The sequence below is a fragment of the Asterias rubens genome, chromosome 3, assembly GCF_902459465.1.
Source record: "Asterias rubens chromosome 3, eAstRub1.3, whole genome shotgun sequence".
Lineage (NCBI taxonomy): Eukaryota > Metazoa > Echinodermata > Asteroidea > Forcipulatida > Asteriidae > Asterias > Asterias rubens.
Window position 1 is genome coordinate 2079307 of NC_047064.1, and position 16497 is coordinate 2095803.

The window sequence follows — 16497 nt, forward strand, 5'->3', positions numbered from 1 at the left end:
CCATCCCTCTATATATGTATCTATTCTGTCTCTCAAACATCTCCCTCTCCCCATCTCTTTTTCCCCATCCTCCTCGTCTACATCTCAGTAATCCACCAAGCAAGCCGAAAGACGCATCTCAGGCCGTCAGTCAAGGTTACCATCTCCCTAGATACACCCTCTACCAAGCCATGGCAGAGTGGTACAACTTCCGTGCTTTCATTTCCCCCATCATACAAACCCTCCAGACTTCCTCATCTTTGACTCATTCTCTCCTCATTTTCCCCCTCAATCACCCGCTCTCTCGAAGCACGGCTTCAAAAACCACCGAATGAGAGCGCGGGGCGCAACTCCCCTGGGCTATCTCGGTGAAATTCACCGATGTGAAGGCCCGTATTAATTAAGCCAAATGAAGCATCATTACATGCGAGTTACAAGGGAATTACTATCTCGTTATATCTATATGATGACGGTGTATTATTGTAACAAACCATGGAAGGAACGCTTACCCGTGGGAGTTGTCGAGACCTTTATATCGTAGGATTGCCATCTTCATGCTACAAATACTGACCTGAAATGAATTAATGACACAATGGTGTTAAAAGAAACTACATCCCAGCATCATTGTAGTTTGCTTTTACGTATTCAAAGGGGGTACATAAGAAAATGTAGTGCTGACTATTCAACTTTTTCGTTTTTGCAATAATATGGTATTGCTTGGACTCTATAACGGTCTGTTAGCCTAAACAAAATGTTGTTAATTTGTTAAGTTAATTTTCATCGCTTCTGAAAATTATTTGATTACGTTTCTTTATTCAATACGTAATAAATGTCCATTTTTATTACATATATTTTCAATGATCAGATAGAAGACAAATTTGGAGTTTCTTGGATGGAGAATACTCCAAGACGATGAAGAAACATTATTTTTACGAGAATGTGTCACTCTTACGTTCAAGTCTTCTCCGTTTAGGTACCCTGGGATCCTTTTCCTCGTGTGATGTTTTTAAGTATTCCCATCTGATAATCAGTTTGTTGTGGATAATGGTTTTCTTGCATTAATTTGTTTGCGAAACAAATGATTCTTTAGAAAAGTGAACTTAAAGGAACACGTTGCCTTGGATTAGTCGAGTTGGTCTTTCAAAAGCTGTTGTAACCGTGTGTAATAAAATGCATATATGGTTAGAAAGATGTTGTATAAGTAGAATATAATGATCTACACAAACATGCCTCCACATTGCACGGTTTTCCTTTTACCTCGCGAACTAACACGGTTGGCCATTTATGGGAGTCCCATAATGGCCGACGGGTTTGTCGACGAGGTAAAAGGAAAACCGCCCAATTTCGAGGCATATGAGTGTGGATCATTGTATTATACTTATAGAACCTCTTTTTACTCATATGCATTTTAAAACACACGGTTACAAACGCTTTGCATAGACCAACTTGTCCGATCCAAGGCAACGTGTTTCTTTAATCACTTTACAAACCAAACGCAACAGAGAAGAAGAAAAAGAGGGAAGTTTAAATTTTAGATGTAGAGCGGTAAACCCCAGAGACCCATTCCAGTGAAAACCCACACACTCAGAGGGAATAAAAACGAAGTGCCCCCCCCCGCCCATCCCCCATTTAGCGGGATTCGAACTAGAGTCCTACAAACTACAAATTGAAGGCGATGAAAGATACAGGGTGCGCTCGTTTAGCTTCCCTGGGTCGACCCCGGTGTGTGGCGGTTTTTTTTTCTCAGGACGAACGTGTGCAGATAATTACCCATGTTCGTCCTAGAAAAAAAAACCGCCACACACCGGAGTCGACCCAGGGAAGCTAAACGAACGCACCTACTACAACACCCACACTAAACCATATCCGATATGGGGCAGAGGGTGTACCCCCCCCCCCCCCCACCCCCACCCCCACCCCCCCCCCCCCCCCATCACCCCAATAGCAAAAAAAAACACTACGACAAACAAAACAAAAATATCCCATAAAAGAACAACTCTTCCTCAAATCTTCAACGGAATTCCTGACATTCCCCTATAACACAATGGGAAAGGGGTTGCACATGCACAAATCGAACACCAATGGCCAAACTGACAACACCCGGTGAGCAAAAATACCTCCACATTAAAAAGTAAAAACGTCTTACATCGTCGTCTCGTCTATATGACAACTGGACATTACAGTGGACTAACGTCATTTTAAAATACATGTTTAGGGCGTACAAGAACCCATAAGAATCTACGGGCGATGGGCATTTTCTTTCATGCCCAGGCCATACAACATAGTAACCAGACCGATCACAAATTAATATTGCAGTCCAATAGCGACTGGTGGTTGAAATCTTAACGTCGCAGTAAAGGTAGGGGAAACATCCTCAAAGTTGAGAGCAGATCTTTAGTCTTCTTTGTGGATACGTCTGGATCCAAGACGTACGCTACGAGGTTAGTACACAACATTAGTAAGATCATTCTTCCTCCATGGTGAGAGTACACATTAATAATTAATATTCACATATTTGAATTCAGTTTGCGAAGATTGTAATAGTGGAAACTTTATTTGAACAAAAGTTATAGTTGCTTGAGTTGGTGCAGTGTTTGTTTTTGTTGTTTGGTGTTAAGAAAAGAGTAAAGCAATTAGTTTCGACCTTGCGACTTGAGAACAGTAAAATCATTTTAATATTTTCTTTTTCTTTTTCACTTGTATTTTCTCCTGACACAGATGACCATTTGAGCTTTAACGTGAGTACATATTTGTTATTTCATATATGTTAACGACAGTGGACACCTTTGGTAATTGTCAAAGACCAGTCTTCTCACTTGGTGGGTCTAAACATATGCATAAAATAACAAACCTGTGAAAATTTGAGCTCAATCGGTCATAGAAGTTGCGAGATAATAATGAAGAAAAAAAAACACTCGTGTCACACGAAGTTGTGTGCTTTTAAATCACTCAAAGTGCGGATATTTGTATTTGACACTTAAAGGAACATTTACAGAATTTGTTTTACTAACAAAACAGTTGCTGGCAATGTGATCCACTATATACATAAACTAACTAACCTGTAGAAGTTTGAGATCGTTCAGCCATCTGGGTCACGAGAAAATAGTGAAAAACGGTTGCACATTTTGCATAACTTTGATGCAAACAACAAAAGAATAAAACGCTCACTAAGCGTTAAACTCCAAACTCAAAGTTATAATAATAATAAAACCATTCTTATACAGCGCATATCACCGTTAGGTCCATATGCGCTGTAAAAGGAAATCAACAATTATTGTACAAAGTAAACAGATATGTTTTTATTAACCGGGTTTTGAATTGTTCTGATGTCTCAGCCTGTTTAACAACTTCTGGAAGACTGTTCCATAACTGAACTGTTATATTATTTAATTCTAATCAAATATTGCATTTCGTGCAGAAACATTTCAAAGGATGTTTTCTATCATCATTAGACCGTGTATAGTTTGATGTAAATCTGTGGCCTTCCCTATTTTGTTTTCTTACAAATTATGTACGTTCCTTTTAAGATGTTGGTCACCCGCATGTTTTAGTCTACCATGCAGTTGAAGGATTTAAACCATATGTATGGGTCTACAATAAAGTGGTGTTGATGATGCAGTGTTCCCATTAAACATTTTATTAGTGGTCCGCTGACCATCTAAAACATCCAAGGACCAGTCAAAATTCACTGTCTCGGTTTGGTTCAGTGTTAAAAAGCATCCCTATTTGATAATTTGAGGCAGTTTGTTGTTCAATTTTAACTCTCTTTGTTAACTTCCTTTCTGACTTAAAGACAGTAGACACTATTGGTAATTGTCAAAGAGTAGTATTCACAGTTGGTGTATCTCAACATATGCATCAAATAGCAAACCTGTGAAAACTTGAGCTCAATCGGTCGTCGAATTTGCGAGATAATAATGAAAGAAAAAAACCTTGTGTCACAAAGGTGTGTGCTTTCTGATGCTTGATTTCGAGACCTCAAATTCTAAACTTAAGGTCTCGAAATCAAATTCGTGGAAAATTACTTCTTTCTCGAAAGCTACGTCACTTCAGAGGGAGCCGTTTCTCACAATGTTTTATACCATCAACCTCTCCCAATTACTCATAATAAAGTAAGGTTTTATGATGACAATTATTTTGAGTAATTACCCATAGTGGCCACTGCCTTTAAAGGTTTCATTTGGGGTTTTCAATTTGCAGAAAGAAGTGGACTATAAATTATATAAAAACACCGGGACTAGTGAAATGGAAAGTTAACTTTTTTAAAAGCAAACTCTGAGGTGTATTAACCGGCTCTTTTCAGAGCCAATACTCACAATAAGAGATGTACACATGGTTGTACCTGCAAATTTACTATTTATTTTAAGTTTCTTCTTATATTTTCTCCACACCATGCAAAGCTTCAAACAACACTTTCTGAGGTGTATAGTTTGCAGTTCAATTTTAACTCTCTTTGTATCTTCCTTTCTGGCTTAAAGGTTTCATTTGGGCTTTTCAATTTACAGGAGTCCGTAGAAAAGTTAGTGCTTCATTTATTCGTCGTCAACAACTAATTACCATTTCCTCTGACCATGACGCACTGCAAATCTTGCTCGCAAATTAAAACAAGTATTTTCTTAAAAGATCACTTGAAAGATCTGTGAATGAAAATTTCATCATCCTTTTACTAAGAGGAGTAATCAAAACATATTCAATCAAATCGCCCGACAGATACAATGTTTCAACTTTTATAAGAGAAAGGAGAAGATTTCATGTGCCCAGTCATGGCGCAGATAACAATCCAATGAATAGTGGTGTTCATTTCGAGAGAACAATTGCGGTACATTCTATAAATGTTTAGCATTATTAAACCCCCACGGACAGGAGCCCTTCAAAGCTTGCAGGGCAATCACTCTCCGACTTTAATGGGAAATCTCATGCTGAATTTAACTCTCGAAAATTTGATGAAGCTCGAAAACTGACTTTTGCTTTTCTTCCTCAACAACAGCAGTGCATTCTAATCTCCAATAATTACTCAATTAGGTTTGTTCTGAGGAACTTCGGCGAAAGCGCAATGACCCCCTCCTTTTCAAATTGTAAAGAAATCCATCCACAACAAGATGTAATTAAAAGACATGCATCCCCTTACTTTATATAAAGGAACCCAAAGCATCCACTGTACGTTCTATTCTTAAGACGTCCCGCGGTGTCTCTTTGATCTGTTTAGGAGGGGAGAGGTATGGCTTCACTGGTTCCCGAACAAAAACTCTCTATTAACGTATTTAAAAGAGTTCGGCTGGCACTCTGGGAAACCCCCATCCCTTGTGATTCTTGAAAACCCCTGTGTGCGTGGTTTGAGCCCGAAAACGCTTCAGTGTCGTGGCTTTGTCATGTTGATACCCTTGATGTTGCTCATGATAATACTAATTACTCATGTCTGCGAACTCCCAAGAAAGCAATCTCCCAAGAGTTTTGCCAGTGAGGCGGGCCTCTCAGAAAGAGCAAGCAACAAAGACAACACGACGGAGCTAATTTGCCCATCGTAGATAAGAAGAGAGAGGGAAGAAGATGAGCTAAGTATAGTTGGAAATGACGGCGTGGAGTCGTTGAAGTAGAAATTGTTGTAGAATACAACGACGTATCCCCTCATGCATTCACTGCACACAACACCCATCTCCCTGTTATAATATAAAAACCATAGACCCATAATGATACACTTATGATGGAGTCATTTCTTTTCACAAATGCAACGATGGTAACTTCTCTGCCTCTCTCTGGATTCAAGTATCTCGACAGTCAGGAAATGTAACCACTCTAGCCACGGAAGGATAAAATCTGTTCAGCTTCGGCGAAGGGCTTTTTACACAGAAACTCCCCGTTAGTGGCATTTATGGAATTCCATACAGTCGAGGATGAAAGGCATTACCCCGTTGTTAGTGCCTTTTGAATTTTCTCCTAATAAGTCACGGTTCAGGCTCCTCAGAGAGCATGACTTAAACACCCCCTTCGACTTGAATGGACTGACCCGAACTCCGTCTCCACTCAGTGGCTACTCCGTGGAAGTTGTTCTTTGGTAGTATCAATTACAAAACACTAAAGGGGCGGAACAAAGCCTCTAACATTAATGAGCATTGACTTTAATTGGTTTAATCAGATAGTTAAGCAATACATGTACTAAGAATCACATTGCTTTGAAGAGGGATCGCCTGCCGCCTGTGGGACTCCATTCTTGAGTTGATGCTGGTAGCACAAGCAGGTATCCGACTTAACTTGTGAGCCCCCAATCTCACGTCTGCCCTGCCCGTGATTTGCCACACCAGAATTCCACTAGAGAGCTACTATACAACTTGAAGTATAGGTTCAACCATTTCTCTATGGTTCAACTCATCGTAATATTATAAAGATCAAGCTCGTCCTTCAAACTGTTTAAAATCATCATTACAGAGGGGAATTTATAGGGAGGCATTTTAACCGCAACCACGGGTTAGACAAATTTAGTCGTGGAGGACTCATCACGTACAACGCAACCCCCGCTGTTCACTTTTCTTTTATGACTAGTAACGATATGCCAGCCACCGAAAATACCATCATGGAACCGAGTCAGGCCGTCGCTATCTCTACCAGCCCGGATCCATTTAACTCTCCGAACATCCCGTTGGAAACACGCCTTTACCCGAATTCCCAGAGACGGGTACGAGAGAGCTGTGAGTCGGTTGATGTTAGAACATCCCCAGGTAACGAGATGGGGTTCCACTACCATGAATTCAGCGGGGCGAGCAGCGATTCTGACGGGGAGGATCGGCACGGAGTCCGGGAGAGATGCGGCGGGGTTCAGCGCGACTCCAGCCCCATGCCGTCGGACAAATGTGATGATCTTCTCCCATCAGGGGTACACGGGGACTACGGAAAAGGTATGTCCATACTTTCATTTAATGTTCAAACAATGACGAATTAAAGTCAGAGTTTAGGACTGGCCATTGAGATAATTGTGTATATTGTATACCTTCTTGGCCGTGTACTGTTTCCAGAATTCCCTTTTTCAACACAATCTGATTGACCTGTTTGAAGCAAACAGAAATATTTAAGCCGAATGAAAACACAAATCAGACCGGGTCCCGGTCTTAAATGTTAATTAGCCCAATACCAACCATCATAGCAAATTTCATGCTTTTACCACAAAGTGTACAATTGTGCACAAGCAGCTGCACTAATACATCTACTCAGTTTATTAATAAATTATTGTACTCTTAAGTCTCCGTGCAGATATACTGCCTTGTTTAATTTTTGATAACTTTCAAAGAATGAATAATTAAATTGAACAGATAATTATACTAAATATTTGAAGACAAGGATACTACTACCAATATAGATGTATTTCGATTTATACTTTGCTGTTTGCAATGTTCAGTTATTGGATGATGGAAACAATCGACAGAATTTGTCATGGATTTTGTTGTTATCCGATGAATGTTCATTCTAGAAAGACTGGAACATGAAAAGTATACATAAATCAATTACAGTACAGAGAGAACATGGATTTTATGTTGTAAACAATCTGTTTATTTATTGTTCTTTAGATTCGGTTCAAAAATCTGTGGACACAACTTCAAGAAAAGCTTGTTTTTCAGATGCTAAATAATGTATCAATTTTTATTTCATTCAAAACCCTTTTCAGATTTGTGTTCAACTTTAAATTATTTGGGGACTTTCAGCAAAAGTTATCAAATTTTCATTAAATCAGAACTACTGAGAACTATGCAATCATAAAACATTAACCCTCTAGTCCCTGCACCGCCCGAGTTTGCCAAAATAATTTCGTTTTTCTTTTCAAGATTCTTGCAGTAACTTTAATTAAGTCGTAGTTCAAATTTTTTAAAGATAGCCAAGGCTTATTATTTATAATTAAACGCACAATTTTTGACCCTTTCGGTTATATTTGTACAAGTCCTCATTGGGAAACAATAAAAACCCCTACGGTAATATTTATGGCGATTATTTTTGTATAATGATAAAATGGATACAATAGCTTTTCAAGGCTTTTATCTGGCTCAATGCTGATTATTTGCGAAGGCATAAGTTTTCGACAATATCACCATGAATGATAAATAGTGTTTCCTTTGTGTTTACTAATAAGCGTTTTGTTCGGTAAGTGCTAAATTATTTCATCATCATTAGATTCGTTAAGTCAAGTGTGAAGAGAAAAAATTAATAATGATCTATAAATAATTAAATGGATTCACCAATGCGTAGGCATACTATTGACTACCTAGTTTTATTTTGATGTTTCTTATTTTCTACAAACAAAAGCTATAGCGAGGTTTTCCTCCTACCGCATAATACAGTGTATCGCTTTAGGTGGCTGGGCGGTCCAGTGGCTAAATGGTTAAAATAACGGTCAATGATTAAGAATGAGTTTGAGAATATCGTGTTGTTTATACAGCTATTTGTTGTGCAATTATGTCCCTGTTGACTTCTAAGTTATATTATATATTCTCTTATTTTACCGATTGTCAGCACAAAATTCGCACCGAATATTCTTTATCGTTCAAAATCTAAGGTTTGTTAGTTTGGCTAAAAAAATGTCACAAAATGCATGCATTTAAAAGAAGATCGAGAAGTCAAACCGTACAATGTATACCTGTCTGTAACATAAACGATTTTAGCTTGAACTGGAAACTTATGTTTGTGCTTAACCTGTAACTCCTTGCAGACCGACTTGCTTCTGCATATTTCTGCGCACAAGGAGTGGATTTCACTACAAACATTGCCCATACATGGGCACTTATATTATGAAGTACATTGGAAATATTTTGAATTGGGCTTCGTAATGAAATTGATTTACAAAAAAATCACAATTAAAGACATAATTTCATCTAAGGTAGTTATTTTAATTGCTCTTCATCGAAGTTTGAATGACCAACAGTTTCATTTCTTGACATTTCAAATCTGCACTTCAAACCGAAGTTTATCCAACAAGGATTCCAATCAATAAAATAAAATGAAATGAAACATATCAGAAGTGTTGATCATACAGTTATAAGATTGTCTGTATTTCGTAATGAGCCAGTGCTTGATATCAAACAAAAATGAACAAGAGTCGTCTAGAGTGTGGCCTTCCGCTTCTGTTAATAGCCAAATAAATGAATAAGGCTTATTTATAATTGATTTGATATGATATTACCCTCTCCCTCCACACGCCTCGGCGAGCCATGAACAAGCAATTTTGACAAATCGCGAGTGGGGGAATTAACTTGTCACAAGGTCCCGTGGGTGTTTCGAGGGTACTGTCAGCACAAACAACCGTGCGGCCGGACCGCCTCTCGTAGTGCCATATGACATCATATCGCTATAATAAGATAGCCCTATCTTCTAAGATGTAATTAACAATTTAGGAAAGTCTCTTTGTATATCTACAAAGAGGGATGTCAAGGGGGTGAGCCTTTAAGGAGTTGGCTAATAAATTCGCATTCACGCTGCCACATCTTGGGTCATTATAAAAATGTTATTTTCGACATGAGTGTTTCTAATAAATATTTATTATTTCCAAGAATGTTCACGATAATATGATAATTTGTTTGTGAATCGAGAGACAATGTTTTCCCTCTAACCAATGCTCTTCGCCTTTTCGTTGTGGTTTTTGCATTCCAGTTTTCTCGAATTGGGTACTAATTTGGGGAAAGGTGGTGCATTCTGATTTTAATGTACACATCAATCAATTTCTGTTTAACCATCTGTGCCGAGATCAGCCTGTATAATAAATCATGTTGTATTTCAATTTTGTCAAAAATATCTACCCCCTGTGTTTTTGTCTAACATCATACCCTGTGTGATTTGGGTAGAGCTTTTGATATTTTGATGTGAAAGACATAGAACAGTTTAAAGTGGTTTTCAGCCCGAAAGGGTTAAGTGATGTCTGAATAATACAAAAAAATAGATGCATTTATTTCAAGAACTTGGTGGTATCAAGTTGTTCGTTGTTTACTTGCCTCGCACCTCTGTTTTCGTTTCAGATTTTAAACTGAACACATCTTTATCCTCCCATAATCATCGTGTCATTTGCTGTATATATATATATATATAGGTTTTGTTTTGTGCTATCAACGAACGACTGCCACACTAGGTCTCAGCATGGAGGTCTGGGTATAAAGTTTGACTTTGGTTAATATTCTTCCAAATCACAAGGTTTCAAATTCACAAAATTTGTTTTTGCCTCTCTGCCACTGAGATTTATTATTTTGTCCTCCCCGATCTAGGAGACCCCAACGCTGATCAAGTTCGCCGGTATCGAACCGCCTTCACTCGGGAGCAAATCGGCAAACTGGAGAAGGAGTTCTCACGAGAAAATTACGTTTCAAGACCACGCCGCTGTGAACTGGCAACTTCTTTAAATCTTCCAGAAACTACCATCAAGGTAAAACAAACCATCGCAACTTAAGAACAATTCTAACTTCGGCAAAATCTTTAAGGTACTGGACACATTTGGTAATTGCCAAAGACCAGTATTCAAACTTGGTGTATCCCAACATATGCATACAAAAAACTAATCTGTGAAAATTTGGTCATTGAAGTTGCAAGAGCAACTTCGGCAAAAACTTGTAGAAGAATGAGTTCATCTTTCAGTTTGCAATAAAGACCATCTAAACCGTTAATTAAATTAGGGTAATTGTCATGGTTTTGGGTGAAAATGATCGGGATAGCATGTCGTATTTTATGTGGACTTAAAGACAGTGGACACTATTGGTAATTGTCAAAGACTAGCCTTCACATGCAGTTGGTGTATCTCAACATAATATGCATAAAATAACTAACCTGTGAAAAATTGAGCTCGATCGGTCATCAAAGTTGCGAGATAATAGTGAAAGAAGAAAACACCCTTGTCACACGAAGTTGTGTGCGTTTAGATGGTTGATTTCGAGACCTCAAGTTCTAAATCTGAGGTCTCGAAATCAAATTCGTTGAAAATTACTTCTTTCTCGAAAACTATGCCACTTCAGAGGGATCCGTTTCTCACAATGTTTTATACCATCAACCTCTCCCCTTCAACCTCGTCACCAAGAAAGGTTTTATGCTAATAACTTTTTTGAGTAATTACCAATAGTGTCCACTGCCTTTAAGTAAAATGAGTGTTTCACTGGCCCCATAAAGTTTAAGTAGCCACGATTCTCAATAGTATTGCCACAAATGTATCTTTCTTGTGTACTAATGGCAGCAGTATAATGGTCAATGAAATAACATCGTTCCTCAAAATCATAATTTTTTTATTAACACATTTTTCAAATTGCAAAGCAAACAGTAAATGACCTGATGTTTCTGAGTTTTTCTCTCGCCATTTATACCATATGATATGTCTTTTTGGTTGGTTATAAGTTTGCAACAGCTATTGGCAGCAATCACATTTTTTTAATTAGTCTAAAAGGAAAGGAATTAGGAATATATAGGAGCAACTAGGAGCAACTTAACAAGCAGATTGCCCACAGGGCAAGTTGAGAAGTGAGGTTTAATAGTACATTGGGGGTAGTGTTGAGGGCGAGACTTGTCAAACCACAGGCAGCATCAATTCATCATCATTTAAAAACTTACTTGAACAAGATTGTTAAGACCAGGTAAAGCCTATACTTCATTGATTAGTTTGTAACAGAGACAGCTATCGTCTTGTCAATGCCAGTTTCAGACTGCATTATATACAGTTCGCTATAAAACCAAAAGCAACGTCAGATTTGACAAAGTGAGAAACAAATATGGCAGCATTCAGCTGTGGGGTTACGAAGAGTAAAGTCGTCCGGTATTTGGACAAAATATAATTATCTGTTGCAAACTGTAACTGAAACGCAGAAAAAATAGTTGGTGGCCAGACGTTAGAGTCCTTCATCGGATATTTTTGTTCTTGAGGTTGAGTTCATACTTAAAACAACGTTGACAATAAAGCTTATCCCCAAGGACCATCATTGCAATAAATTGCAGGTAACTCAGTCGAAGCGTTTCTGAGCCAATTATGCAAGGTTCTTGGCACAGCCCTGATACTTCGGCTTTTAAGGGGCACGGCAGTTTTGCCTTTACTTTTTGTAAAAATTTAGGGCACCAAGGCAATTGTCAAAAATTTGGTAGGGGATCGCGGCAATCATAAAAAGTTGCGAAGGGCACGACGGCAGTTTAAAAAAAACCTCCGAGTTGCATGTAAAAAATAGTTCTTCAAATTTTTTCAATTTTCTAACTGTTACCCAATGAAAAAAGAAAGCAATCATCTAATTCAACAAAATAAAGAACAACTACTTACAATACACAATAAATAATTTGTGTTCATACGTAATCCTACTATTGGTCATGGACGTTGTGTAATTTTTCGTAGAGACGCTAAAATTCCCACGTAACTGCTCCATTTTGACACGATGTTGACAGAATACATGTAAATGCATGCGACGACTATGCTGTACATGATGGTACTTTAGATGTACCAAGCATGGGGAAAACCACTATCCCAGCATGCACAGACACGCCGAGTCTTTGTCGCAAGGCGTTTAGCGTTGGTTCGCGTAATTTTACCACTAGAGAGCGTTTAATCTCACGCTATCGCTTTGTTCCGAAACGCCCTCTAGCGTTCGATGTAGCGAGTATTTTTTTGTCGCACGCAAAGAACAACGACTCACGGGCCTGAAATCTGCTGTTGTGCCTTACGTGCGTGAAATTGGGGTCTATTTCGTTGCGTGAAATTTACTCAGACATCGGGATTGTTTGCTTATTTTCGGGTTTTTGAAGGGCATTGCGGCAATCGGTAGGGGCAACGACGGCATTGCCGTCGTTGCCGTCGTGAAGTATCAGGGCTGTTGGCATAATATTTGACTAATTAATACAGCAGGCGTTGAAGAATTAATCATTTAATTGCAGCTAAACACCCAATTCAAAACTACACTGATTAGTTCAGCATTAATTTAGAGGGTCATCTGACCCCCCCCCCCCATACCAAACACACCCTTCTGTATTTCCCAGCCTCATAATACCACTCATCATTGCATCATAATCATACCAGTAGAGCGCAAAATTACAAAAAGTGTCCGACATAACAACGTCATATCCTTCTAAATTTGCAAATTATTTCTTCAGACTGTCTCGAGTATTTATCAATATTTTGTTTGCTCAAAACGTACCGTAATGTAGCTTTTCGTGTCTTAATAAAAGCCTCAACGAATCATCATATATTTCGATAATTTGCCTCGTCATCAGCTCCCAATGCATTCTATTTCATCAGAACAAGCAAGCTTTAGTTGTTTACATAATTCAGAAGGCACTTACGGCTATTAGCGCAAGAAAGATGCTCTTTTGGGGGATTTTCTGGAGTTAAACACGAAAGAGATAGAAGTATAGCAGCGGAGTTCAGACACAAAAGTCTCGGGACTATTCCGGGCGGTATCAATGGATGGGAAATAAGTCGACGTTGAAAGATCGTCCTTCTAAACACCCATTAAGATTTTTGTAATTGTGCGAGCAGACGAAGTATGACAGTGATGGATGATAAAGTGGAAATCATCAACTATTCATGATCAAAGGCAGCTTGTAGCGCGGCTTTCTTTCTTCTTGTCTTGTTTGTTTTGGCTTATTCGCGGTTGTTATTTTGTTAAGTATTTCTTTAAGACATTCTTTGTAGATGATAATCTGAGATGACGAATATTAAGTGATGCTCCAACCTTATTTGGGATAAGATGAACATTAAGTCTAAACATCTTGAAATATGATTCAATCTAAACTACTATACTTTCCGCGAATCCGCGCCTTTTTTCTCTATAAAGTTTAAAACTTGTAACTTGTAAGTGTAATAAATGTCTTGACATTTTAAGTGCATTAAAAAGGTTCGATGAAATGACTCAAATATTATACAACGATTCAATTAGGTATCATCTTAAAGGAGCCTTGTCAAACAGTAATTACAAAATACTCGGTTAAACTTGATATTACGTCGGGTTGCTCCAGAATAGTTAATAGCTTTGAAGGCAATGGACTCTACCGGTATGGTAAATACTCCAAATAATTGTTAGCAAAAACTTACTTTGTAACGAGCAATGACGAGCTGTTGATAGTATAAAGCATTGTGAGAAACGACTCTGAAGTAACATAGTTTTGAGAAAGAGGTAATCACACACAAATATTAAAATACCTCAGCGAAACAAGAGTGTTTTTTTATTTCATTGTTCTCTTGCAACTTCATGACCAATTGAGCCCAAATTTACACAGGTTTGTTATTTTATGTACATGTTGGGATACACCAAGTGAGAATACTGGTATTTGACAATTACCAAAGGTGTCCAGTGTCTTTAAGGGGCAAATCTACCCTTTAGCATGCGCGCGTCCTTTGGATGTCTTAGACTTCCGCGCTGACCGTTCTCTAGGACGAAGGCCTTCGGCAAGGCATGACAGCCCTTTCAACTGGCAAGAAAACAGTTGCATTGAAGCGAAAGTCAGACTCGCACAAGTTTCTTATTTTAAACTCACTGAAGGATCCATAGGAAGTTATTTGGATCGTAATGAGATACAGTTATTGTAGTGCAATTAATAATTATCTCAAATTAACAAAATCTTCAAATGGTGACTTGAGGTGTGATTAAATTAACAGTTTTGTCATTAAGATTCTGGTCTTAGAAATCAGTTCTTGTTGGGTAAGCATTTTGAACTACATGCCCTCTGTCTTGTGGCATTTCACCCAAAATTTAAGCCCGATAATATGTTTCATTTCCTGTATACAATATAGCTGCAGCAGGAAACAAGACAGAAGAGCATGTTCATGTTTTTCTGTCTGTGATGTCCGTCTTTGCGTTTATTTCATGCGATTTCTTTTTCTTCGCTTGTAGGTTTGGTTTCAGAACAGACGAATGAAAGATAAACGTCAACGAATGTCAATGGCAGCATGTTCGTGGCCGCACCATGCCGCTATGGACCCCAACCTCTACTCCCTCATGCTGACCGGACGTCTACCGTACCCTTGTCCCTCTACAGCGTTCAGTTACTACCAGCCGGGCCACCCTCCTCTCTCCCCAACAGTCGGTGCGTCACACGATGCGTATAACAGCTACGCCGTACATCTTCGCAGTCGCTCGGCGGACCTCCTGCGTTCAATGTGTCACCCATACGCCCGCCTCGGTTCCCCGGCTGGAGCTCCTAGCTTCTCCGCATCGGACCTCCTGGCAGCTCGAGCCAGTGTCGCGGCCAGCTCCTCCTTCATAGCACCCACTTCTGTCCCGTCCCAAGCCACTCTCCCCTGTGCTTGTCATCATCACTACCGGCATGGTCATCCCGCTGGTCACTCTTTGTCCGGAGTACACGCTTCGTCTGCGATGCCCCTCTCGGCTGTAGGGTTAGGCCACAGAGACGGGGATGCACCAATACCTGGGATCTGCGCTCTAGCACCGTCAGTCCACCACTCTTAAAGCTAGTCCCAAAATACTCGAGTCACCCTTTGTAAAGTTGACGTTGTTCAAAGACTTGAAGAAACTGTTGTAATGATTGAAGATTGGATCAACTGTACTCTGACATTGGATAAACTTGTGATAAATTGCCACTCGTGTTAAAATATAATGACTGTAAAGAAAAGACGTTCACCTATATGTTTCAATATTTAAGATAAAATTGAGAATTCCAAGTCACAACGAAAGATTTAAATCCATAATATAAAAATTGGCGCAAACTTTTCAGGTTTTAACTTCAATTTAATTTTTGCACGAACTTTGCCAGATACTTTGCTATACGTTTAGTACTGTCATGTTTACACCCGCTGGTAGCTGTTAATGATGATGTGTCCAATTTGACCCCCCAAAAAATAGATTTTAATTTTAATAAATTTTTAATAAAATTTAATAAACTCGGAACATTTGTCAGCTTTCGTGTAGTGTAATCTTTGCACACAAAAAACAATCCGCCAATGTTAAAGTCAGTGGACACTATTGGTTATTACTCTTAATAAATTATTATCATAAAACATTTCTTGATTATACGAGTAATGGGGAGAGGTTGGCAGTATCAATTATTGTAAGAAACAGCTCACTCTGGTAGATTTCGAGAAAGAAGTAATTTTTAACGAATTTGTTTTCGAGACCTCAGATTTAGAATGTGGTGTCTCGAAATCAAGCATCTGAAAACACACAACTACGTGTGACCATGGTGCGACAAGGGTGTTTTTTCTTTAATTAATAGATCGCAACTTCGACGACCGATTGAGCTCAAATTTTCACAGGTTTTTTGCATATGTTGAGATACACCAACTGTGAAGACTAGTCTTTAACAATTACCAATAGTGTCTTTAACTGACTTAAAAACAAAGAATGAAACTTTTAAGATCCTGACATTATCTCGTGTCCCTCAGCGTACAAGCAAAGTTTTATGTTATGTATTTTGTTCGTTTATAGTAAATTTGTTTCGTTTATATATACAGAGTCATCTGTGAAAATTCGTTTGAAAATTCCTTCGACGAAAATCAGTCCTCCGTGTAACATATTATGAGGTTAAGTTCTCCAAAGAGATGTCGCGTTAAAACAAACTTCCTATCAAATTAATTTT

At 38.7% G+C, this 16497-nt stretch overlaps 1 protein-coding gene across 1 annotated transcript; it reads left to right on the plus strand.

The window, feature by feature from the left end:
- The first annotated feature begins 6523 nt into the window (after positions 1-6523).
- Positions 6524-15589, plus strand: LOC117288597 (homeobox even-skipped homolog protein 2-like). The gene is made up of 3 exons (XM_033769514.1): positions 6524-6869; positions 10212-10369; positions 14796-15589. Exons 1-3 carry the CDS (start codon positions 6524-6526, stop codon positions 15369-15371), a joined length of 1080 nt encoding a protein of 359 aa, XP_033625405.1. The 3' UTR covers positions 15372-15589.
- Positions 15590-16497: the final 908 nt, after the last annotated feature.

Coding starts and splice junctions, on each gene's coding strand:
- LOC117288597 (XM_033769514.1), top strand. CDS start 6,524: ATGCCAGCCACCGAAAATACCATCATGGAACCGAGTCAGGCCGTCGCT. Junction 6,870..10,211: donor ACACGGGGACTACGGAAAAG/GTATGTCCATAC, acceptor TCCCCGATCTAG/GAGACCCCAACGCTGATCAA. Junction 10,370..14,795: donor TTCCAGAAACTACCATCAAG/GTAAAACAAACC, acceptor CTTCGCTTGTAG/GTTTGGTTTCAGAACAGACG.